The 26,731-nt window shown below is 41.2% G+C and overlaps 1 protein-coding gene across 2 annotated transcripts in view; it reads right to left on the minus strand.

Moving 5' to 3' along the window:
- TAF4B (TATA-box binding protein associated factor 4b) overlaps positions 1-26,731 on the minus strand; it is a 73,062-nt gene that overhangs the window by 23,701 nt on the left and 22,630 nt on the right. For both annotated transcript variants that reach the window (XM_040086723.1, XM_040086730.2), the window contains exons 6-13: positions 25,179-25,268; positions 21,548-22,093; positions 16,231-16,366; positions 15,521-15,626; positions 10,339-10,508; positions 7,482-7,612; positions 2,917-3,042; positions 1,908-1,964 (exon numbers count right to left, since the gene is read on the minus strand). In XM_040086723.1, the coding sequence (XP_039942657.1) occupies positions 1,908-1,964; positions 2,917-3,042; positions 7,482-7,612; positions 10,339-10,508; positions 15,521-15,626; positions 16,231-16,366; positions 21,548-22,093; positions 25,179-25,268 (1,362 nt within the window). The remainder of the gene's footprint in view (positions 1-1,907; positions 1,965-2,916; positions 3,043-7,481; positions 7,613-10,338; positions 10,509-15,520; positions 15,627-16,230; positions 16,367-21,547; positions 22,094-25,178; positions 25,269-26,731) is intronic.

Consider the following 26,731-nt stretch of genomic DNA (forward strand, 5'->3'; position numbering starts at 1 on the left):
TGTGTTGCCCCAAGAGACACATCTGCCTTCTCTTGCTTTGGTGGAGCAGTTGGAGACTTACTCTAGGAGCAGCACAGCATGGAGAAACACACAGGACAAAGAGTGATGCAGATTGTGTTAGTCTGACACATGATGAGATGCACTGAAGGAGGGGAACTCAAGACATATTAGAACACCAAGCACTAAATTTAGATGCCTTCTCTGCTCTGTTGGCTCCTTTTTCTGTACACCACTAAGCTACTTTTTAAAAGAGATTTCATGAAAAATATCAATGAATCTAACCTAACCTTGTGTTCTAAATATGCAAACCACAGAATAATTTTCACGATCGTACACATTATTGTTCAGAAAACAAGAGAAAAGAGGCTGCATAAATGAATTACTTTGCAGTCTTTATTAAAAGAAAGTACATCTAGAAACAATCAGATGATGCAGACGTAAAGTCACCTACAAAACAAGACAGATTAGCATCACCCACTGATTGCTGATCCTGGTGGCACCAGAGGCAAACTGGGAATGGCTTTAGGGCAACTTTGTACTCACAGATTGTAGGAATGAAGAAAGAGTGGTAAGCAGAAACAAAGAATTAAAAGATAGATAGTAAAGCAAGTTCCTTCTCTCTCATTTTACAAATTTCATCTACTATGGTGCAAATCCAGAGCATTGATTCAGATAGTATTTTACTGGATTTCCATTTGTTTTGCCTGGGCCCCTACATTAATCCAAACAATAAGGGCCTTTAAAGCATTCATAAATAACCTGCTGCTGCTGCTGCTGGCACCTAGAAGCCAAGTGCAGCAATGTTAAGCAACAACAAATTTCATAGTTCAAGAGGCACAGTTAAGGAAAAAGGTTGCTCAGAAAATCACTCTCATTTAGCACAAAGATCCTTAAAAATTGCATGAAATCAGTCAAGTAACTATAGAAACCAATTTCTTCAGCTCTGTATCACACGTCTCACACCTCAATTGTCTTTATTATCGTCTGCTGTCAGATCCTTAATCAGAAATGTGAACAGGCTTGATGATTTATTCAGCAGGGACAAGAATCTGTAGGTCAAGTGAAAAATTTCACACACACATACACACGCACACACATCTTCAACCTTAGGTACTTTCATTTCATTCTGTTCCCAGTAGCTCTGGGGGCAACTCCAGTGAGATCCAATATTAAGGCTCAATTAAAATAAGCTCCAATTAGTGGAGCTTTTTTCTCTCAGGCTAGAAAAGTCAGGAAATGGATATTGGGAAATGTAAAAAGTCAGCTACTGAGAGGAGGCTGCAGACATAAATGAACTTATTTGTTGATTTCTACAGTTGCTATGCAGAGGCCTCTGGGAGTAAAAGCTTAACCAGTCTAAGCTATAAACTAAAACCCCTGCAGCTAAACATGAACTGTGTGAAACAAGGGCTCCATTCCAGAACAGAAAACTGCTGGGCCCAGAAAATTAAAAGCCAGAGGCGTTTTCCATTTAAAACTAAATCCCAGTACCGCCTCCCAGCCAAAGAATTATAAGCAGTATCAGATTTACAAAACGAACAATTACCCTGGAAAAATGTAGCCTATTGTACAGTCCCAGATGCTAAATCTCAAAGTTTCTTTTTTTTTTTTTTTTTTTTTTTTTTCCTAATCCCACATTATATTCCTACCAAGTGTACTGCTGCAGTTTACAAAGGACTGTTACGAGACAGGACTGAAACTGCAAAAATAAAATGTAAAAAAAAGAGAGCTCATAATTCATTGACCTCATTTGAAGCACTGCCCTTGCCTGTGGCAGTTCCTGTCCTTCCCCAAGGCCTCTGCAAATGGTATGCAGCAGCAAAATAAACCCTGACCTAATTGCCAGGACAGGGCTGCCAACCTTCTCTCAACACACAAAAGCAAGCATGGTAACTGCAAAGTCCTACCTCTTTTGCCTTCTGCTTTAACCGCAGTTGCTCTGGATCTTCTTTATTGGAACGGCTCTACCAAAGGAAGAGGAAAAAGATTGAATAGAAATTACAAACGCCATCCTATCTGTTAAATATTTAATAAATTACAGTTTTCTCTGGTGATTGAAAGATTTAGCTCCAGGGGTGAATGCCTCAATCCAGACTGGCTTCCATCCCCCTCCATGCACATACGTGCACACCCCTCCTCATCTGGGCCGGCTGCCTCTGCTCTAGCCAGAGGCAAGATTAAGCTGAAAATGATGCTAACACTGTCAGTCAGGTCCAGTCTAGGCATGATGCTGTTCATGTCAGCATCAGACACTTAAAAAGGACAGGAAGTATAGGAAAGAAAGGGAGTTGTATTCATGCAAGCACAACACCGTTCGTTCAACTCTAGATTAGGTTTCCACCCAAGTGGCTCCAGAATCCAGCTTGAAACAAAACCCAAAGAAAAGAATCAACAGAAGATGGTCAAGTCACAACTGATGAAGAAACATCTACTGTCGTAGGTTTTTTTTTCTTCTTCTTCCTTAGGGGAGGGAAGAGAGAAGAAACTTATTCTATGCTAGCGACAGCTCCATCAGGGGTTCATGGATGCTGTGGTACCAGCTCCAAGACTAGCCCTCTGAAAGTGACTACAGAAAACAAACACACCTACATGGGTGGTGGATCTCACCAGGCTACTGTTTCAGAGGCAAAAAGAGATACAGGACGGACATTTATAGATTTTTACTTCATTTTCACCAGTAGGAATAATCTCAAAAGAGGAGTTCACCCCACCACACATTTCAAAGAAGTATTGTGGACTTTTTAAAAAGCATAAATACGTTAAATCCTTTTCTGTATAGCCTCAATTGTCATCAACATCATAGATTTTCAGTGACAGGGTTACTGGTTGTTATATTTAAACCAGAAGTAGGAAAAACCTGAAGATGGTCACCAATCCAGAGGACATGACTACTTCCTTGGAAACCCAGAGTCTTACCTTGGCTGCTCGAAGCAACATTTCACGTTCCTCTTCATCTTTTCTCTGCTTTTCTAAGTGATCAAGCTTCTCAAGAAACCTCAGCTGTGCTCTGGTGTCACTACAGATGATGTACTTATCACTCCCCTGAAAAAAGAAGTTTGTTACAGACAACCAGGAGATAATAAACCTAGTGGAAACAATCTGAAAAGAATAACACTATTTTTCAAAGCAGAAAAGCGTGGGCTGTTTTAGAAAGACGTCAGGTGGTAGGTAGTCATTTACACATCTCCTCTCCACTGCAGCACGTTTCCAGGTGTTTGTGACTAGTAAGAGGCTATTGAAGAAGTGATATTAACAACATCCAGTCTATACTGACTAGAATAACAGAAGTCTTCCCTAACCTTAGACTAAAGACTGAAATTTTGTTTTAAACCACCAACTTCATATCCAGTAAACATGCTAGGGAAAAAAAAAAAAAAAAAGGAATTGTAAAGCAGCAGGGTGTAATATCTTTCCTCCTTCGAAGAGAAAAAAATTAGAATTCGACATTTTAAGTTTCTAGTGCTTTGTGTTCTAGTTTCAGCCATTTAATGCAAAAGTTGAAACAAGCTTCACCTGGTATTTCCAAAAAGGTGTTTTATTTATTGGAGGGATAATTTAGAACCGGATACAATGAATCTTAGAGGTGAAGACGGTGAAATACATTATATACGGTTTATTATAGCTTTAAGAATATATATTTTTGCCTCAGTGAATGCTTTCAAGTCCCAGGATAGTTCATGTTGAAAGGTAACCTAGGGAAGTCATCTGGTCCAGCCACCTGCACAAAGCTGGGCCAGGGAATACTAATGATTAGTATCAGTCCAACAATCACTGGACACGCAGGCATTGAAACAGGGCTGAGCTCCTTTTGGTCTAAAGAATAGCAATTAGCAGCTTATTTTACATTCTATTTTTGCCCCCATGGGCAAGCCTGAGTTGACATTTACTTTAGCTCAGAAAGGCAGGGAAAGGAAAGATCCAAAACATCATCAACTGGCAATGAAAAGCTTGGTTTTACTACTCTGCTCTTCCAAAGACAGGCTTCTTGAGCCATGCATTGGCCAGAGGGCATTTAGGCAACACAAGACAAGGAGCCCATTCTAGATGAGGCATGTCTGTGCCACCTGTCTGTACCGCTTTTTAGTGCACATTCTGCATTTGTCTTCTTTCTCTGTTACTTTGTGAATTTAGTTTTTTTCCCTGAGAAATTTATCCTGGGGCATTTACCAGCCAAACATACTATGTACTTTCAGCAACTCTTCTTTTTTTCTTACCCCAATCTCACATTGTAATGAAACAACTCTGACATACAACTATTCTAAAAGAAGCTAACGATATTTTACAGCTGTATTTTAGGCAAGGTTATATGCTAAGTATATGGACTATCAATGACTTCAGTTACCCAATTTTTAGTTTTCAAGGACACTAAGACAACTCTTCTCACACCCAGTTGTGCACTGTGAAAAGACAGAAGGAAACCAGAAGTTTTCTTGTGGAGCACTGTTGTCTCCTAACCTGAATTTTCACAACTGAGTCAGAGGATGAAATCAATCCCTTTTCTGGTATTAGGTTTGGTCCTTTTCAATGAGCCACCTCATTGTCACATATTACCAACTGTGGCTCAAAACACACCATATGCTGCTACCAAAGACCTTCCCAAGAAGTGTCTGTGGCTCTGCAAAGAAGTCCAACACACCTTTGCCCCCCTCCTCTTCTGCCACTGCTCAAATGTTTTTTTAAATGCTCCCCACAAAGCATATGCTATTTCCGAGTCACTCTCAGTACATCAGTACAACTTGTTTTGAAGCAGAAGTTTATAATAAACCATCACCATGGCACAATCCTTTTAAAAGGACAAAGAAGAAAGCTGTAGTACCATAAGATTATGTTTTCAAAAGTTTAGAAGTGTTTCGCTTTGGAATAGCCAGATATTTACACATTTTAAGACAAATCCATGACCCTACACCAACCAGCAATTTAAGTTTCTCAACCAGAAGCTCCCCAATGCTCTACCATGGGCTTATATGGTACAGGAAGTAGGTGCATCCATTTCAGCTCATCAACTGTTTTAAGACAGCTTATTTCAGAAATTTTTACAAGAGGAACACCTGCAGTTATATTTTGTCCAATAAACTCAATAAACTTCTCTGTGGTCATTTAGCAGGGAATTGCTGAGAGAGATAACATTACAATGTACCCCTGCTCGTGCCTTGTAGCCGGTGCTGTTGTGATGAAGCATTATCAGCCCCATCCTGTGGCCCTACAGATAACGCGTTTTAGTGTTGCGGCATTTCAGTGCTACTGCACGAGGGGAAATGTTGTCATGGAGCATCACTGATAGCTCAGCACCACACCATGCCTCTCAGAGCCATGAACTCAGGGCCTCCAACCACAGCAGCATGGCAGCTGTTTCATGCTGGGATGAATCCACATGAAAACCCTCTGCCTTTATGGCCTTCCAAAGGCTCTATGCGAGCACTGCAACAAGAGCTGCATCACAGAGAGCAGCTCCCAACCATCTGAAAGGCTATTCCTACTTCACATGAAGAGACCACCATCATAGTTTTATCCCAACTAAGTCAGTGACTTCCAACTATAATTTTTTCCTTAAATTTAGCAAAAAAAAGGACAAAAGTTGATAAGTCTACATGATGGCATAGCATGAAGCTTTTACCCTGTCAATTCACTCTCCCTACATGGCTATCTATCAGATGAAACCTGCTAGGCATGAGCTCAGCAAACTGGGAAAAGAGTTTCCTGAGCATGATCCCATGAATTACTGGCCTTTTTACACCAACTCCTACCCTAACAATATAGTCACTCTGGTTTCACCACACCTACCCCTATTACTGTCTTTTTGTAATGAAGATAGGCCAGTACAAAGCCTTATGGAGCAACCACCCAACCCTCCTGGAAAGGCTCTGGATATTTATCTGACATAGATGTAGCCCACATTGTGCAGGGGTACCAATCAAAAGCCATGAGGGAAAAGAGCACAAGGGTTAAGCACCAGGGCAGATGGAATACAGGGCTGTATAAATACCTATATTAATACATAATGGAACTCCAGCACTCTGCAGCGTTCTCTTCTTGAACTTAAGATTTCTAAAAGCCTGTCAGCATCTCTCACAATAACGTTAATCACAAAGGTAATCCTGTGGGACACTCCTCTGTCACATAATACCATCTTCCTAACAAAAGAGGGTATCTGTACCTCTAAGATTACTGGGCCCGTTACTTCTGATTTTTTTGTTTGTTTTGCTTTTGAGAAAAGAGGAAAAGAAAGCCAGCTTATTGCAATCTTATAATCTTATCATTGCTTCTGGCAATTCAATCAGACAAAAACCTATCTGTTTCTCTATTGCTTTAGTTCAATGAGAAAGAAACTAGCCCTATCCAGCCTACTGTCCAAAAAACATTTCCTTCTGTTCTTAGTGTTTGCAAGACACTAAGTCCTACTGATTACTCAGGACTTCACCTTCTTCCTAACTTTTGCTCACAAGCTCAATTGTAACTCCCACTTTGGAGAAAACAACATACAACATGTGTAGATTTCTGAAGTCTTTTCATACAAAACTCTGTAGTTGTTCTGTATTGGTTTTCTTTTCTATTACATCTTCTTCTGGCAAGGAACAGAATACTCCAGCTGCTCCAGACAACACCGTAAATACTCAGAAGTTTCCAAACAGTTGCTCCTCTTTACTATTGCTGCTCCAGTCCTGAAAAGCCCATAAACGTGCTCAGTACAAAAATAACTCCTATTCCCCCAGTTGGTTGTTCTTGTTAAATTTCATTACGTATAAAGTTCTTGTTAAAAACTCAGACCTCAACAAACAGGAAACTAAGACTTGACAGATACATTTGCTTCTCACTTTTTTTTTTTTTTTCCCCTAACTTCATATTGAAAGAAGTAAGGATTAGTATCTTGCTGTTGAATGACAAAAGAAAAAATGAAAGAGCTGGTTTGGCCAGTAGATGATCACTTTCCATTTGCACCATACAATCACCTTAAGGGATACTAGCTCACTAGGACACAATATACTTTATAGTGAATGAAGCTTTAAAACCGAAAATGAAAAAGAAATCTTAAGATGAAAAGGGCCTCTGCCTTCATGAAGCACTTTCTAAAAGTAAAGTAATCAATTCAGTTTCCCAAGCCTTTTTACTGAGCCAATACTGACTGCAGTTTGACCAACAGTAAATACATAAGGAAAACACAAGCCCCTAAATCAACCCACCATCACGAGCATTCAAAGTTAGCTTTCCATTTACCACGTAAGAGACTTTGTATAACAGCCACCACTGCTATGGAAGAGAAGAAGCACATGCATTTAGTCTTACGCTGGGTTTTAAGAGCACCTGTCCAACAAGTCAAATGGAACAGTTATATGCTGGGCTAGACACAGCTGAAACCAGCCTTTGGCAGATACTGAGAAAGCAAATGTTGCCTGTGATGTGCCCACCACACTTGGAAGAGGGTTTACCTTCAAGGCTGCAAAGCAGGAAAACTTTGTGCAAAACTTGCTAATGATTTCCTTTACCTTGTGGGTTGATATTCTGTGCCGAGCAATTACAGTTAGTTTTTCTAGGAGCCCTCGTAATCTCTCCTGTGTAGCGCAGGAGATCAAGTTCACAACATCAGAGTTAAGTTCCATAATGTCATGCCTTTTACCTGTGGAAGCAGAGAAAATCCATTACGTGTTTTAGTAGTAGCTGATAATTGAAATAATTAGCACAGCAGGTATTCTGTTCCCCCTGGAAGTCATACCCATTATGAATAAAGGTTTGGAGATTATGATTTTCCTGGTAAAGTCACAACTTCAAAGATCTTAGACATTACATTAATAAAACTTAGCCTGGAGCTTCAGAAAATATAGACATTGTTTCACTTAGCCTCCAGAACCACTCTCCTTGCAAGGTCATTTATAGGACAAAGTTAATAAGAACACAAATCAAGCTTCATGTTCAGGGAGGGGGAGAAGAAGTAGCTGTAGAAATTAGTGCCATATTCTGTTAATTCCAGTAATTAAAAAAATACAGAATTACATTTTGCCCTGCTTGACACCGTGCTTGTTAACAACTCATGACATTTATTTGACGAGCGGGAAGGGGTTTTGCAGCGCACTCCAGGCACAGAGCCCCTCCAAACTGCCTTGACTGACTGACACGGGGCACACGGACCCAGCCAACCCACAGCGGCCGCTCGGACAGGGCGGATTCCAGTCCAGCCGGGGTCATCCTGCCGCCACCTTCAACCTTTCCTCTCCGGCTGCCGCTGGTTCTCCGCGTCTCCGCAGCTGCGACCGAGCTGCTGACGGCTCCAGGCAAGGCTGTGCTGGCCCTGCACCCAGAGCTGGCCATCACCTCTGTGACCTTCCCGCGGCTGCAGGCTGCCGACGGAGAATCCTTCCCGTGGCTGACACCATCCATCACCCGGCGCGGCTCCATCGAGACACCTGGGCGGCAGCGGCTTTTCCCTGGTAGGCACGGCAGGCGGCAGTTCCACATGCCTCGTACGTTGTACCTGTCAGAAGCACTTTTCCTTGCCCTGCGCTGCGTTTACAGCAGCTGTAATACTTTATGATGCAATATACAGCACGCCTTCAAAACCCATTTCAGTATTTACTGCCAAGTGAAGTGTTGAGAATGGATAAACAGCGCACTGTAAAAAAACTAATCACCTATTTCATTTGCTTTTGCTACTGTAACCGAAAATGGATGACAATCTTACTAGACAGAGGGAACCTAGAATGTTTTCCCAGATACAATTAAAGCGTTCCCCTGTTTGATCAGTAAGCACTGGCCTGTAACTTAACTGAGTGCAAAGCTCATTTTGCTCAAGCACTTTTCAATACTTCCTCTGCAGCTTCTCACTAGACTATCGGATTACTGAAACAACAACTTAAAGACAAAATAAAATCCCTTCAAACCTCAATACCTCCCTACACACACACGCAAACACACTTTTTAATCCAAAGATAGCTCGGTTCAAAAGCAGATATGTTAACTTTCTGAATTGCTCTACTCCCTGGCAGCATTCCTTTCCTTGCTAACAAGCACTTATCATTTATTACATGAATTATTGCTCCTATTATTATTATTATTAATTGTTTATTATTATTATTATTATTATTATTATTATTATTATTTGGAACAACTACCATTCTAGCTATGAAACAGCCAGGCTTCTATTTTCCATCTTTCAATGAATTATTTTTACACACACAACCAGCAAATTATCCTAGAAAGTCTCTGGTTTTGCAGAGCTCTTTATTTTTCCTTGTATCCCTTCCCATGAATGATTGATTAATCTTCGACTGAATTTTGAGAACATCCTCTAGGCACCAGGTCTGATGCGTATTTTCCCTTTGCCACTAGTAACCCAGCATTCACTATGTCCCATGCAGCTGGAGATGACACCTCTGGCTGACCAGGCAGGAGCACCAAGGTCACAGGTAGCACTTGCAGGTTACGTGCTTGTCACAGGCTAGCTGCTCACTCTGGACTAAGGACCAGCTGTGTGTGGAAACAGAAAGACTTTGTGAACACGTGGGTAAGGCACTGTGACAGGATTGTGACTGCACATTCAGGTTTTCCTGGATGCTCAGCTGTAAAACTCAGTGTTCCAGTACAGCATGTACCGGGCAGAGGGCACGAGCAAGGAGCTGAGCAACATGCATCGTGTTTGCTGTCGACAGCGGTAGGACCAGCCAGTGTGCTGCTACGCAAATGCATGCTCCCTGCTTTGACATAACACAACATTGCTAAGCAACACTTAATATTTTGCCCAGAAGGTAACAGCTGAAACGATACCTACACTAGAAACTTCCTGTAACAGAGGTATTCAATGTACATTCCACAGTATTATTCACTACACAGACAAACAGCTTCCACATCTCTTTTGTATAAAATTAACAGAAGTTTTTTCCATGGAGGGAGTCGTAGACAAAGCTCTGCTCCGTGTGCACTGGAAGTTTGAAACTTCTTCCTAACGTTAGTCAATAGAGTACATATACCTGAACAGGCTGAGGAATGCAAAAGCTGTTAGGGAATTCAATGTAATGCATCAAGTTAGAAGCTGCCGAGATGGAAAAGCACATTTAAGTGTTTTGATGCTAGCACCTTTATGGTTGTTACGAGTTGCATTAGGTTTAAGAGGAAGAAAGTTGATCACTTTCTTTTTTCTGGTAGTGTTTCAGACTTTTTCCATGTAAAGAAAACCTTAATGGACAGTTGTTTCCTAGAAGGGGAAGTGAAAACTCAGTATTGTTTGGTACAAACACATGAATTGAGATGGCAGAACTTAATAGTTCCAGGTCCTTCTTCAAAGATTGGAGGCTGGCTGAGGAAAGAGGCAAGAAAACACCACATCCACACATATCTGCTATTTGTTCTCACCTATGTTCAGGATTTTACTCTGAAGAGCTTCCAAAGACAGAAAGGGTTCCTCTGAGCAAGAGTGAATCACTGTACCAACGAGCTCAGAGTTTGCTGCCAAAATGCGCGCATTCTCCTCATTCAGATTAACCCCAGCCATAGAAGTCACATCATTCAGGTCATCTTCATCTCTACAAAAGAGGAGACCAACATTTCATGCTTGTTCAGAATAGACACAAAGAAAACGTCTCAGCTGTCAACAAGCAGCCACATTCACATATCCTATAGACAACTGATGTCTAGTGTGGGTGCGGACACGGAGCTCCTAAAAGCTGTCACACTTCTGCAAAGTGCCTCTGAAACATTAATTTGGCTAATGCCTCAGTTGCTAGGCATGTAAATCCTTTATATGAAACTGAAGTTTTGAGCCAGCTTGGAGACCTAGGACTGAGTTAAACCCAGATTAAAAGTTCCCACAATTCCCAACCCTGCACCACCACTCTCGCAGCCTGAAATTTGTTCTAAAACGAATTTACCAGGTAGAACCAAGTGTGGAATGAAGTCGAATGTTGACTCATTGGACTACAAACAAGCCCATTTTCTAACCAAGATGCATATCTTGCAAGCTGAGGCTTAAAGCACAGGCTTATTAGCACAGACCTGATCTTTGGTTTTCTTTAGCGAGTTCCCTTAAAACACAGGATACAAACACTCCTTGATTACATACTAGAACCAATCCAGACCTTGTACTTTGGATCAGTCCTACCAGACTTATGTACACAGCAGGGAAGATGCCAGTGCTTCCGAAGCACCACGCCAGAACTCTAGCTGCTAACACCATTAGCTGGATTCTCACATAGCAGCTTTGGAAAAAAAAAACCCTCAAATCTAGCATATTTAGGGTGAACATCACTCAGACTCGCTGTAATTGCCTGTGTGCTTCAGCCTAATGTTTTCTTTTACAGATCATTTATGTTAAAATACTGAATGAATCTTACATGGAAAAAGTTTTTGAGCTACTTAGGCAGTGAAACAATCCAAGTTATTATCAAATAAGTTCAGATCATCAAGAGAAAGCATTTTTACTTCACAATGTGACAAAGGCCCTAATGGTGGCTTCAGGGATTTAGGACCAATCCAAAACAGACATCCACAGTATTAGGATTGATAAGTAAAATCACTCAATCTGAACGCCATTTTACTTGGAAAGCATAGAAAACAAAACCAAGACACACACCCCTCTTGGAAAGCATCCTCTGGCAAGGTTTGATAAAGTTCACCTTCAGAAAACACCGTGTGTCTTCAATAACTTTTGAACAAGGGTTAGCCAGAAATTTGCCATGCTAAGGTGAAATGATACTTCTTGGAGGCTATCCTTTGACTGACTAGAGGTAGAAGCTCAAGTTGTTAGAACATGAGTTGGGGTTGAGGTTAAGCAATACTCAAAAGATACAAGAAAATATCAGGATATTTTTCTTAAACTATAGATGTATTTTCTCCTCTGGGTTTCAGTATGTTTCTGTGGCAGAATTCTTCTGCAAACTTCCAGCAAGAGATCTGGCCAGAAAAGGAGTCCAGCCGCCTTCTACTCCCCCTTCCATTCGTGTGCCCTCATTGCTAGCAGTTCCTATGTGTGTGTGTGTTCAGTGAATAGAAGACCCAATAGATTCTCAAACCAGCTCCAGCTATTTACGTCTAACTAGACACAATGGCTTCCCAACCAGGCTTGTGCCCCAAATCCATCATGCTAAGAAAAGTGTTAAATCCCAGGACTGTCAGAACAGTTAGATTCCACAGCTACAATTTAATGCTGAAGCAAACAGTGCCAGAACAGCTTCCCTCCTCCTACCCCTTCTCAACCAGCAACTGAGCAGCTTCGTGTGTGTACTCAGGCTCTATCAGCCTAACAGAGACCCTGAACTTTCAACAAGCGTGTTGATGAAGCCTCACGGGATGATAATCGAGTGCTAACCGATCTTCACAAGTACATTCCTGTTTCCCCTTCTCAGTGACCACTACGGAGAAGTCTTTGCTGATGGCAGAGACAAGAATCCCACTGGAGCACAGTGACTGGCACAGATCTGCTGACAAAATCAGCACAACCAGCACCAGGAACACACATCACAAACTCTCGACACTGGAACCTGACATTACTCCAATGGAACTGTTTATGGAATCCCAGGAAGGATGCTTGCGTCTCAGGTACAACTGCATCTCATGCAGATTCAGGAAATAACTTTTCCTTTCAATCTGGCCACATACTCAAAATGCCAAAGCAAAGAACAGATAAATTCCTATAATGTACATCTATCCATTTTTCTACATGGAGAAATTTAATTTCTCTATAACTTGCCTTTACCAGGTTATTATTTTCTTGATTATTTCCATGCACACAGTGTCTCTGGTGTGTACAAGCATACAAGAGTTTATATGCTGGCAGACATCTCTACCTGTACTGATCTTCAGCACCAATTCTAACTTTTTCACTGTGAGACATAAGTTTGCATTAAGTCAACGAGTCATTAGCTTTGACGAAATATATGAAAACACTGTTGTACTTATTTATTTAACCCGAAGAAATGACCACTTACTTCCTTAGAAAAGTGCTTGCTGAAGATTAATGGAAGTTTCAGAAGCCATGGTAACGTCATAATTTTTTCTACACTTTTTTCTCTGTTCAAACAAACTTCAATTATTTTAAGTAAGGTATCATGTAAGATCATATATCTACAGCTTTGAGTAAGCTGTAGAAATCATTCTACTAAGGTGATAAATTTAAAATATTACAGAGAGTACATCAAGGTGTTTGATGGATATTGACTTGCTTTCACTTTCAGCAATCTCTCCACAAAGCCCCTTTTCAGCACCGCTTGCTTTAATGCTCTTTGCATTTGATCATGTCACACTCAGAAATGAACAGGAAGAACTCACCCAGCTGAAATAAGTCTCCAGTGATTAAAGCTTACTAGGACAAGGTGGAAAACAGAACCCAAGAGTTCTGAGTGATGCACTGCTTGAAGTCAGCTTTGACATTTATACTGGATATCCACTGCAGAAGAAGCTCGAGCAATGCAGACGCACCTCACATCCACGAATCTGCCCGTCGCCTGAAAAGTGAGTCTGTGGCACCCTCTGGTGTCTGACGGCCGCACTTGTCGTCTGAATCCCGCTATCTTTACTCCATTTTATCCAAGAGTCAAAGGGAAAACTAGAAAGACACACTGAACCCAAACCTCAGTGCACCATCCCTGACAACTACCCAGGGCAGAACAACTCCAGCCAAGCCAGAAATCTGCATGTGCTTTGGAGAACAACTCTATTAAACAATATAAATTCAAAACAAATATTTGAAGATTAAATATGCAATTTATTATTTTTCCAGAGTGCTCTAGCATATACTTTACAGTAACGTGTAGATCAGTTTACAAAAATCCTGATTTTTGTAAAAAACAGACTATCTCTTGACATGCCAATGTCCATACTTAGCTAAAACAACATCTCGAGGGTTGGAATGCTTTGTGTTTTATTGGGGATTTTTTCTGTTTGTTTGCTTGGGGGGCAGGAAATCACTGCTCTTTCTACTGCTTATCTCAGGCAACCTAAACCAGCCTGTTAAAGAGCAGACAAGGTCAAATTGCAGCTAATTAAGTACAGCTTAACGAGTAGAATGTCCTCAAATCCTAACCTAGCCTAGTCACACAATGGCAGAGGGAGTCAGGCTCGATGACACGCTGCAATGAGGGTGCACAGTAAGAGCACTCTCATTAGTGCCACATGTACAGTCACCTCTACTACAAGACACACTCTCTGCTTGTAACAAATTTCATCACAAAACCTGAAAGCAGGCCGTGGTGCCTCTCTCTGCCTCACACATGATCAGCACTTGATGGACCATAGGTCAGAAAGTTTAATTAGAGCAGTGAATAGAAGAAACACCAGAGGGATCGTATCCAAAGACAAATTCTTCAGAGACAAGAGACTCTACAAAGAAAATTTAAGATCAGTTGGAGATTTCCTATATAAATTCGCATGGACTTATGCTATTTTGAAGATCACAATCCAAAAGCAAGAAGAGGAATCTCTATTGAATCACATTGTAAAGGCAGTTTTTTTTCTACACTATGAATTTAACAATTCAGGGAACAACTTCCAAGAATTCAAATGCTTCATGTAGGACAGTTAATATATTCCCTTTGGATGATCACAGATTTTTTTTGTATGAGTTTGTTGCCTTTTTTTATTACGGTATTTATGAAGGGGGTCTTTTCGAACAACACTATCCAAAATTACATCCCACATTATATTCTAAAGTATATTTTATAAGACATTGAGGCAGACAAACAGAGCTATTGCTTTAACATTTCAGCTTCTGGAAACCACTGTTTTGAAGTGTTCACTGTATACTGTATGTTACTGTAAACAGCAGCAGCTCTCTGTCTACACCAGTGCATTCAAAGCTGCAGCTTTCAAGAGATGATAAGTCAACTGGTCAACAAGACAGGTGTCATCATGTCTGCTGTTTTCCCTCAGAAGAGCAATGCCAAACTTGCCCCGAAGTGGTAAGACTAATAAGGCTTATGGCAGTCTGTACCTCTGCTCCAACATCACACTTCACAACAGTAAAAATAATTTCCGCTTTTGAAAAGTTAATCAGTTGCCAGAACTAAAAGCTTTAAGCACTTCTTGCAATCTAAAGGCCTAGAGAATATGTTAGAAATAATGATTAGAGATGTAGTCGAAGACTTTCACCTGTACACACAGAATCAAGCTTTTAAGAGGAGCTAACAAAAGATTCTGAAATGCAGCACAGAGTTTTAGACAGGCTGTAAGCCAGTCCAAGTAACAGTTCAATGCTATCAGACTATATGCAAAAAACAGAGGTTCCACCTGTTTTAATCCTGTTGAGAGACTTCAATACAAGATAACTACATTACTAATTGTATTCATAGGATGGCAAACATGTCAGTGAAAAACTGACACAAAACCCAACCTCACCAGGATAGTTTCCTTACACTAAGAATAATTAACTGCGTAGCAGTTTTAAGGTTACCCATTGCCAATGAGTACTATAACATGAAATACGTGTTATCAGAAAAAAGCTTCTGAAGAAAGTTGCTTTTATTTGGGCTCTAATCCCACCTCTGTACCTGCCTCTTCCTTTTGCTCCTTTCTCTACTTAACTTCTGATATTGTTCATTTTTACCTGAAGGATGTTGCTCCATTCTCTTTTATTTTCACTTTCTGAACAGGAGATGCTTGAAGCGACAGAATTTTATTTCTTGGCAAGGTAATTTGCTTCAGAATGGAACCTAAAACAAAACCCAGAAGATGCTGTAGTAGAAAGCAAAATGCTAAGACAACTGTTTAGTTGTTCAGTTCATTCTTCTAAGTAAGGCTACTGCAGACTCAGTAACAATCAATTGGTTCCATCTGAAAACCAGACACTCTAGAATCTTATATTCTACAAGTTCTGTATGGCCTGAAGCCTCACACACTCTCAGCAAAGACCCTCCCTTCTGTCCTGACCAGGGAAATGTTTCAGTGAAAACTGACTGGCTGAGACAAACTCTTATTGTGTATCAATCTGAACCTGTTGAAAGAAAAAGCAAGGTCTCACGAAACAACTCTCAAAATCATCAGCTTAGAAGAAGTCCACTGCAAGGAGCTCAGTCATAGTATTTTAACAAATATGACTATTTGATTGACATGCTCTTAAGTGGCAGAAGTAGATGTGACACTGATTTTCTCATCAGAGCTCCAGACCGTAAAGATGTGCAACTTAATGCACAGAGCTGGTTGCTCCCAACAGACAGCCACCTTCTCGCATTCCTACAATCTACCAACAGCCTGCACTTCACTTCCATACCTCAGCAGTCCTCCCCCTTCCCCATGAAAGAGGCTCCTGCACTTTACCTGCAGGAAGCTGGTTGGTTTGAACAAGCGTGTTCAGCGGCATCTTCTTCTCAGCAGGTGTCTGCAGGGTGAGCACTGAGGGCTGTGGGAGCGTGGATACTTGCTTGACAATGGTTCCCAATGGTTGTTGAACTACCTGGAAGTGGAACATCCAATATCAAGAGTGAGAAGAGCTAAAAATACAGAGCAAGAAGTAAACAGTATCAATGTTTCCATTTAGCCAGAAGTGCCATTGGGCAGGTATGCTTGTCTAGTTTTCAGTTTAACGCAAACAGCATGCTCAGAAAAAAGGTCTTTTTTTTTTAAACTTTGCGTCAAGGAATCTTAACAATTGGTATTGAGCTTTAAGCTCACTCAGTGAGCTCTAACAGACACTTCAGCCCTATTCTCTACTGATAACTCTATTAGACAAGTTTCACTAATTATCACACTAGCTATTACACTGAGAGACTTTCCTCTATGTAAGTCTTGCTCAGCAGGCTAATATATTAAAGAGAGAGTCTGCCTGCCAATAGCTTCAAAAAGGTAGGTATCACAAACACCTAATCAAAAAGGGCAAACACCAAAACAACTGAAGTCTTGCACAAAATACTTTACCTGCTAAGAATTAAAGAGTACATGCTATACAATTACTGATGTGTTTTTGGAATTGCAACATCGATTGTAAATTGAGGAGCTGAGTTTCAAAGTACAAAGTACACTGAACACATTGGTTACCAGGAACATGAAGTCCTAAATAGCAACACCTACAGCAAGTAGAGACTCTACACAAAGGCATCAATGCACAGCTGAATAGTAAAAAGGAAGGCAGTTCATAGTTTTGTTTAAAGAGAGTCTTCAAAGAAACAAAACCAGACAGCAGGATGTCATCACAACACAGTCCTACAGGCACAGCCCATAAATACTAATCTTTCCTCTTCAGGGGCAGCTATTAAAATGCCAAAAAGGTAATAAAATTGCAGCATCCCTAAAAATTTCACTTCTAATTCTCCTAGTGAGCAGAATGTGGGCTTCAGCTTTGATACATCTTTTAAAAAAGATTACAGGCGGATTCTTGATTACGGGCAGTAGGAAAATGTTACTTCACCAAAGCATAGAATCAACATGTTCAGACTGAATCCTATTTTTGTAGCAGCAAAAAACTAACATAAAGAAAATATCAGGGTCAAGAAGCCATTTTTCTCCTCTACATCTTTTATTCTTTCTTCAGAAAGTCCAAAGAGCACTTGTACAGCAAGACCGCACAAGTGTAATTAGAGAATTGACATTTACAATCCTTCAGAAATTAGGCTCTCTCCTGTAATCTAACTTCTCCTCTATTAACAAATACCATCAACATAAGCATCACACATTCACAAAAAGAGGCACTTTGTGTATCCAAGAGTCAAGAAAACCACTCAACCATCTCCGTATTGGTAGCACTAAGGCTTGGCACAGCAGTAGTAACAGGATAACTGATCTGAAAGTGGTATCTGAAAACCTGACAGACAGTTAACATTAAGATCCAGAGGAGGAAAGAACTTCAGGAATACAGGGACAGATGGTGGCAGAGATGATGCTCACACATGCAGCACTACTTCATGGATAAGAACAGATGCTAACGTTTACTTCTATGTGTTTTTCCCAAAGCTCAGTTTGATCTCTCAGAACAATCCAGCTTTCAAAACCACAAGTTGCGAGTAATGTTAGCAGTGTCTTTTGTGAGTTCAGGTAATTAATGAGGAGACAACCAGCTCGGACACACTACTCACAGGCTCCACTAGCACTAACACACACCTAGAGATCCTCCTTACCACCAGGAAGAACGATGCTTCATCTTCAGCATGCAAAACACTGGAACAGCACAGGAGGAAACATAATCATTCCAGACTGAGGTGCAGCAGACAAAAGAACAGAGATAGCAATGTTACAGCAATGGTCTAAGTGGAAACTGGCATGTAAGTCAAGTTAGCGAGGAGGCTACACTGCCAAGAAACAGAAAGGATGTGTTGGCAGTAGAGCTCATTTTCTGTTTGTCATTCTAGCTCTAGACTAACAAAAGCTGGAAGTCTTTGGGAGTTGCAATGGGAGAGAACAGCAATACTGGGGATTTCAACAAGGATCCAATGCCAGAACAAAGCATTACCAACATCGGTAATATCTGTGAGGATGAGTTACGGCCTCTTTTCTTCAGGTTAGCAGCAAGAAATAATAAAGAAATGGACTGTTCTTTTGCGCCCTGTTAAGCAGGTTGGCAGAGACATCAGAATAAAATTACCAATGTTCTTAAGTTTAAAAAAATGCAACACAAAATTCAGCTGACAATGAAGAGACAGATGCCTGAAAGAGACTTTGATTAGCCTCACTGAACCTGCTGTACATTTGTAAAACAAAGTTTGGAGATCAGCAGAAGGATGCTGAGGTGTCATCACACACAAGCAGCATTGCTTCATGAAGGAAGCCTCACTAATTGAATGCAAAAGCAATAACCAGGACAAAAAAAACTAATGGAGAAGATTGTTCATGAGAGCTCAGCTCAGAGGAGACTTGACACTAACAACTCACTAAGAACAAGCAGCTGCAACAGCAGAAACACTTCACTACTTGGTTCAATCATTAATAATCTCCAAGCAGTGTGTCTCACTGGTAACTGTGGGGACTACACCGTAAACCACTAGTTGGTTATGCCTGACATGAAGCTGTAATCTCACAGCAGCTTTCTCACCAATGGGTGCCAGCATCTGGTAATGTAAATTTTCATTTATTGTGCTTTAAGAAGAGACAAAGCAATACCAGAGCAAGACAAACATTATTTCCAAGATGAAACTTCTCTGTAAGCCAACACCCTCAAATGAGGTGATGTTAAGAAAGTCACAGGAGAAAATCCTTCAAAGTATGCAACTCTCACAGCACAGGAGTGCAATCAATCCCAACAGCATCCCTGAAGAACAGGCCCCACAGTGTCCACACAGAGTTTTTACAATAATGCTACAGAAATTAAAAGTTTCATGTTTCATCACTCCAGCCACAAATTTGATATTAAAATACAGCAGTGCTGCAGTCTTGAGCATCACCAACATTATAATGGAGCTGGCACATGAAAGTTCAAATTCTCTCAAGCACAAGAGGCCAAAATTAGAAAGGGGCATGCAGAGGGAATTTATGGCATCAGACATCCCTGTGGGCTGAAAAGGGAAAAAATTGCTGGCAGCATTGTATAGACAGATTTGCGCAGCTGGCAATGTGCTTCCTCTCTCAGCTGGCACTAGGACCCTTCTGTTTAGGGAGGGCAGGTCCAGATTTGTTTTCTTATGGAAGAAAATAGACCCCCTGCCCTTTCAAGAAAAGCCATCAGGGCAGCCATAGGGGATACAGCTACTTCTACTAACTTGCCCTTTGTGCTAATAAGTTGTCTGAACAAACACCAAGCTCCCAAAATGGCTACGCTGTGAAGCAGTCAACTCTGTCCTTCAACTGTATCTGAAAAGAGCAAGTATTTTAATCACTGTGCCTGGGATCTACCCAAATGAGCATAAAAAACATGTTTTGTATGCAATTCAGTATATGAAAGGCACAGCAAAGAAAAGCAATTGCAGCAGACTGCCACACTGCAGCAGTGTAGAGGCAGAGCCATTTCTTGAGTTCACCAGTATCAAATTCAAGAAGAGTTTTGACTCCCTTGTGTGGAGCTAAGCTTCCTTGCCTATTTGTACAGATGGTCAACCTTTCCCCTGGATTACAAGACTTGCTATGTAGCCAACAAACTGCTCTCCTGCCCTTGTACTACCTAAGAAATTCTCCTTTTCTTCTGGCTGGAATTTGAAACTTAGTCCTCGAAGACAATGAGAGTACCAACTCCTTTTCCAATTTGATTTTAGCTACTACTAGCCAAGATTGTCAGTGCATATGCTTAATAACTAACTCTTATTTGGAGATTTGGGGTTGAGGGTATTTGTTTTTTTTAAACAAATCCACTCGGAAAACGGACTTCCCATCCACCCCATACAGTTCAGTGTTTTGTTCTTTTCAAGCAAGTCTGAAAAGGTGAAAAAAGCTCATGCTTATGGTAGCTTATGCTACCATAGCATTAACTCTTTATTTAGAATGCTGGATTACTATTTTTCTTTTTAGCTTGGATATTGTGTGTACTTGATTTAACAGTGTTCAGACCCCTAAAATGTTTTTCATTTCATCTGCCTTAAGCCCTTTGAAAGGAAGGAAATTAAAAAAGCAAAACATTTTAGGGGTCTGAACACTGTTAAATCAAGTACACACAATATCCAAGCTAAAAAGAAAACTCACACAGCAGATGTCCTACTATACCTGAGGAAAGTAAATCTCATCTCCGAGCAAGTCTAGTGGATTGCCCACTTTTTAAAGAAAAATAATCTTTACAAGGAATTCTTTTGCAAGAACTGAGTTATTTATCTGCCAAAGCAAATTCAAAATACTTGAGAGTATTATTTACAGGTAGACCAGTTAGAGACCATCCTACTCAGTATCTTAAACACCTATAAGCCAAATCTATTTCACAAAGTTGCTCTTTTGGGTATACCTGTGATCCACAGTTTCTTGGTATTTAATATTAACATTAGCAAGAAGTTAACCTGTGCCAAGAATAAAAAACGTTAGCACATTGCTTTTGAGGGTATGGTTTTAATAAGACAGTTATTCCTCCTGGAATTTGTTAGCTAATGAGGCCTGATAGAAAAAACCCTCACTTTCGGACTTCGTAATTAACATGTCTTAGTAAATGCGGAGGTCAGAACTTAGCTTGGAAAAGCTCCTTGAGGTAGTTCGTGCATTTCAGGTAACATATTGCTGAACATCATCGAGCCACCTGTTCCTGCAAAGCACTCAGGGCAGGAACTACCAGGGGACAGAGACTGGCATCCCTGGTGGCTAGCTGAGGCACAGCCCGAACAGGGCATCCAAGAGCAATTCATGTAAGTACCCCATCAGCAGTTTCTCTTTCTGACACTTGCATTTCCTTCCTTTTCTTCTAGGTGCCAACCTAGCCTGGGTGGGTGCGTAGTGCGGGTTAGACCCGTATCCCCTCGTGTCTCAACATGGATGTTCAGCCTGGTGAAATGGTGGTCTTGCGAGAGACCTTGGCTTTAAATTCACCTTTAAATCTTGGCTTTAGATTCACCTTTCCAGCAAGGGCTCATTATTTCTAAACGATGACAAACATAACTGATGAAGACAGACTAGCTTCATATAGTAAAATAAAAAACAAAATAAAAAGAACCAGAGGTCCAAATTGGCATCCTCTTTACTAAACAGCAAGAGTCAAAGGAGCCTGGTTAGTTACAGAGAAGCAGAGAATCTGTCTTACCAGCTGTTTCACTTTAACCACTGACTGCGACGCCATGGAGCTGGGCTGCGAGATTTTAATACCAACTGGGGCTCGAACGACCGGTTTCAGAGGCTGGAGCGGGGTTGCCGCCGAAGACGCCGCCGTGGAGACCAGCACTGGCTTTGCAGGCTGCAGAGGGGCCTTTGGCACCGTGGAGGTGAAGACCAGCTTGCCAGGCTGGACAGCGGTCGGCCCGGACGACGCCACGGTCGTGGGGAGGACGGGAGCTGCGGGCCCGAGCGACGCCGTCGCCGCCGCAGGGGAAGGAACGGCCTTCAGTGCCGGCAGAGGAGGTGCTGCCGACGTGCCGGCAAGGACTGGCGCGACAACTAGAGGGGCTGAGACTGCTACAGAGGCAGGCACGGGTTTCACAGCTGGAAGAGCGGTTGTTGCTGCTGTCGGAGGGGCAGGGACTGCAGAGGTACGAGTCGAAACCACTTCTTGGATTGGAGCTGGCTGCTCCATACACTGCTGGATGAAGCTCTGAGGATTAGGCATTAGTTGCCGTAAGGCAAGCACGCTTTTCTAAAAGAAAAATGAAAGAACGCTGGATGTGGTAGCAGCAGAGTTTTCCGCAATAATACATTTGTAAATGCGTTGGAGTCCGGGGTGGACAAAATCCGAGATAACTGAATCCTCCTCCTCATTTCCCAATTAAATTTTTCATCAGACAATAAATGGCAAACAAGTTTTCCTAAACTTTAGGCACCCTTAAATTGACGACAGTCCTGTTCAGTGAAGATGACAAGAAACACCAACACCATCTGAGCAAAGGTCACCTTTACTACGCATAGTAAATCCCATCTATGGGGAAAACTCGCATATAATTTTATTCTGTTTAATTTTTCAATTTGGAATTTATGTTTCAGAGTAAGATGATTTTAACTGCTTTATTACCTCAAAGAATTTTGTCTCGCAAAAAAACCCTGCTATATTGGAACAGCTGTGTTTATTTCATGGAGCCTGACAGGGAGCTACGAATGATCCAATAAAGCCAGAAACAAGCTCTGAAGACAAGAACGCTTTTCTACCAATACAGCTGTAGCTACACTAGGGGGGGATACCACTTTAATAATGCCTGTAGAGCTGCAGCAACACAACTTCAGCCGGCTGCTTCTCCGCAACAGGAGAACAAAAGTAAAGGAATCTGGCAACATCTCATTTTTACTACAGCTGTGTTTGAGAAGGTTAATGGACAGAATAATCTTCAAACTTTCTACTGATTTTTCTCCTTCACTGTTTATAATCTGCTATGGCTCTGAACCAGGGGAAATCAGTTCTGCAGCTACCTGTATACTCTTGAAAATGCTTGTATTTTTTTCTTCCTCTCTTAACAGTTGCTGAAGTTTGTAAGAGCTCCTAACACAGCGCTGCCACTTTGGACTCCATGCAAAAGGAGCATGTCTTGTGCTAGCGACCAAGTAATCATATTGTTAGCACAACTGGACCTTTTGCAGCCCATCTGTTTTTAAACATTCACTTCTTTTTATTTTAAAAAGCCGCTTAGCTCCTGATGTAATTTATGTACCAAAAGCATCCAGCAGACTTGAAAATCAAGCAGGCTTCACAGCCAAAGCCACTGTACTTTTTCCACCTCTTGGAAAAGACAAAACAAAACACATGCACAACTTCATCAAAAACCTGCAGCTCAAAGATAAGAGCTGACTCCAGAGAGTCCTCCCTAAAATTCCACTTCACTAGCTAAAAGTGGATTGGCAAAAAGCCGTATCACATTTCTTTCCAGACCCAAGCTGCAAACATATCCCACACAAACAAGGCCAGCACTGATCCGCTTAGCACCTTAGAGGAGTGCTCCTGAAGTCATCCTCCATTTGGCACTCAGTCCTGTCACAGCTGCTCAGAGTTACAGATGCACCTAATTGTGTGTATCAACCACGCACCCTTACAGCATTTCAGGAAAAGGCAATCTGGGTGCAAGATGTTTTAAAGGATTGGCAACACTGCAAAGCCAGCTAACTCTGACCATGTATGAACAACGCTTCTGAAGTCACAGTATATCTTTGTTGATATAGCCTGCAACAGGGAAAGAGCACCATGCCAAGGATTATGTGGTATGGACACTGCCCAAATCAGAGAAGCTTAGATGATGCCAGTACCTGGCAGTATGCTGCAGAAGAAACACACAAGGGCTCTGCTGCAAGAGGTCAGGGTCTGATCCACGCTGATGAACCCAACTTAACCCCTGCAGAACTGCCTTGAGTTCTCTGCATCAAGTGTAGCAGCTCTTCACATCGTTGCAGGGCTTCTTGTAACAGCTGAGCACTTCTGTGAGTGCCAGTCATGCTGACCCTGTACTCACAGCCTGGTCCTTCTGCAGCCAGAGACATACTGGATGCAGAAAATCCATTCTCTGAGCTGTTTATTCTCCTGGCTTTTGCATGGGCATTTAAGAAGCCTCCAGGAAACTAAACAGGTAATAAACTGGAAAATTTTATACGTCATAGAATCATCAAGGCTGGAAGAGACCTTATACCTTTAAGATCATCAAGTCCAACCTTCAGCCCAGCACTACCTAAACCACTAAATCTCAGCACCCAGATCCAGATATTATTAAACACCTTCAGTGATGGTGACTACACCACCTCCCTGGGCAACCTAATACAATACCTGACCTTCCTAAGTGATTATTTTTTTTTTCTAATATCAAATTGGAATCTCTCAGCCTAAGGCCCCGCAGAGATGACTGCAGTCTTTCAGACTCATGGCAAACTTTCTAGCAAGGCATTTAAAAGTTGCCACTGTAAGAAAAATTTTCATCCCATGTTTGAGCAGATTAACACCAGCCATATAGAGCAATATCAACATTGTCACATGCATTGTTATATGACCTGTCAAATACCAAGAAAAAGGGCAAACTCCAGAAAAAACTCTGTCCCAGCTTGACCACTTAACTGTTCTTTCTTTATTCTCCACCATGCCTATAATGGATGTACAGATTTAACAAGCCTAAGAGTGTGGTGTATATTGAAGTTTAGTAAATTTAATGTAGTTTTCCATGTTTTCACTGAGATTTAATGCTGACTGTATAATTATTTTTTATTTTGTTAATACCACTCTATCACATGAATAAAAGTCTCAAGGAAGCATTTTTTCCTTTATATGATTACTTGCTTGTACGGAAGTAGTTCCTGGGATTCTTTTCCTAAGCTGCAGTAGTCTTGTCAGACCCTTTCTGAAGAAAGGGGTAGAGATTTTTTTCTGCCTCCAGCTGAACACAGACCAGCAGAAAATGAATAACTTTATGCAGATTCTTTGATCTTTAACATGGTATAAGCTGTGCATCACCACTGTTGTCAGCTTCTGAGTTTGATGAGAAAGTAAGAGGTCGTCTTAACATAGCTGCTGTATTGTAGATAGATGCACAACTTCCAAAACACTAACACCTAGAGGGCAATTACTCTACAACATTAAGAACACAGCATAAATTACTCCTCAAAAATTCCCCTTCCCCTTAAGAACTGCCTTTCCAAAGTGGTATCATTCTTCAACTGACCTGAACAAAAACCTATTTAAACTTCCCAACTCTTTTCTTTTCTGGTCCACCTCCCTTCCCTCTTTAAATACTACATATCCATAATCAAACACTTACCTTGAGAAAAGGAACTAAATATGGTTGTGGGGATGACTTAAGTTCTATGTACAGCTTTTTTGTAAATTCTTCTGGTTCAATTTTTGCTTCCTAAGAGGAAAATATAATTACAATAGTAAGCTATAACCGAATCCACCCCTCTTTTTTCCCAAGATGTATCAAAAGGTCACGCAAACTTGTATTATCATGGCATTGTTCAGTTTTGGTACTCAAACGCTTTTTTCCTGCTTTATTTAAGAAAGAAAAAAAGAGGAGTTAGGATAGAATAATTTTATAATGTTCATATAGTATTACCCAAGTTGTTTACACTTTCCTCAGCTACAGGCCATTAACACATGCCTACACAGTTAATACAGGGATAGGTGTTCACACCCAGTCACTGAAGTGAAGGGATAGAAAAAAAGGTTATAAGCAGCACTGACCCTTTTGAGTATCTCATTGTTACCCAGATGCATTTTAAATCAACTACTGGTACTTCTTTCAGTAAAGGTAGTTTATCTGCATACAAATAAACTCAGAGGCGTTGAAGACTAATGCAACTTAGCAGTTTTTATAAGACAATTCTAGACTATAATGCATACACAGCATAATAAAAGAGAACACTTAACACAGTCTTTCAAAAGCAACCAAAACATTTCTGCATACCCCCATGGTATCAGTCCTCTGAATTGCAGAGTACTGCTTCCTTTCTTAATGCTTTCCACCCCGTCCCAACACAAACACCTGACTCAAGGGCTTGGGAGGGTTAGGAAGCTGCAGCAAACTTCTGAGGCCCCTCACTTGTACACAGGGCTAAGCCCCAGACTCTGCTGACCTTCCTCACCCTTCCAGAGTCATCAAGGACATTACCTCCTCCAAAAAGGTACAGACACACCAATCTTCATTTCTGCTGAGAAATTACTCCTCTCATCCATATTCACCTCTGGAGCAACTGTTACAAGTTGCTGCATAACCAGAAGAGGGATTTTAAAGACTGTGTCTTTGCAGACAGAGCTTCCAGCAGCTCTCCCATTTAGCCCTTGATCACAGCCTGTTAGATCTCACTGAGATGCAGACATGGGTCACCGGGGTTTCACTGCTACAGATGGAAGTGGTTTGGCACACTGTGGCTCAGTGCATACAGGGTGCTTGACACCCACTTCATGAAATCCTGTCTTAAGGATCATTTTGCTGCCCAGCTGCAATTTACTGATTTCTGTCATACACAAAAAAAACTCACCTTATTTTGCACTTAAATCATACAAATACCGAATGGCAGATTTTTTTAACTACTACAAAAAGCAAACAAGTGTGCACTTAACAATGTATTAACGTCTCTTAACAACTGCTATTAAAAAAAAAAAAAAAAGTACTGTAAGCACAAGAAAGAACAACTCTGTTTTTCCCACAGAGGGAAGGTGTATAGTCCAGCAGGGACAGAGGCTAAGGAATCAAGTTTTTACAAGGCTGCATCTTCAAACAATCTGCTCTCAGAAATTACACCTGTCTACATCACACCTTCCTCGACTGAAAAGCCCTTTGGTACCACTAGCAAAGCCACCCCCCTCCACCAG

This window comes from Hirundo rustica, chromosome 1 (genome assembly GCF_015227805.2).
Source record: "Hirundo rustica isolate bHirRus1 chromosome 1, bHirRus1.pri.v3, whole genome shotgun sequence".
Classification (NCBI taxonomy): domain Eukaryota; kingdom Metazoa; phylum Chordata; class Aves; order Passeriformes; family Hirundinidae; genus Hirundo; species Hirundo rustica.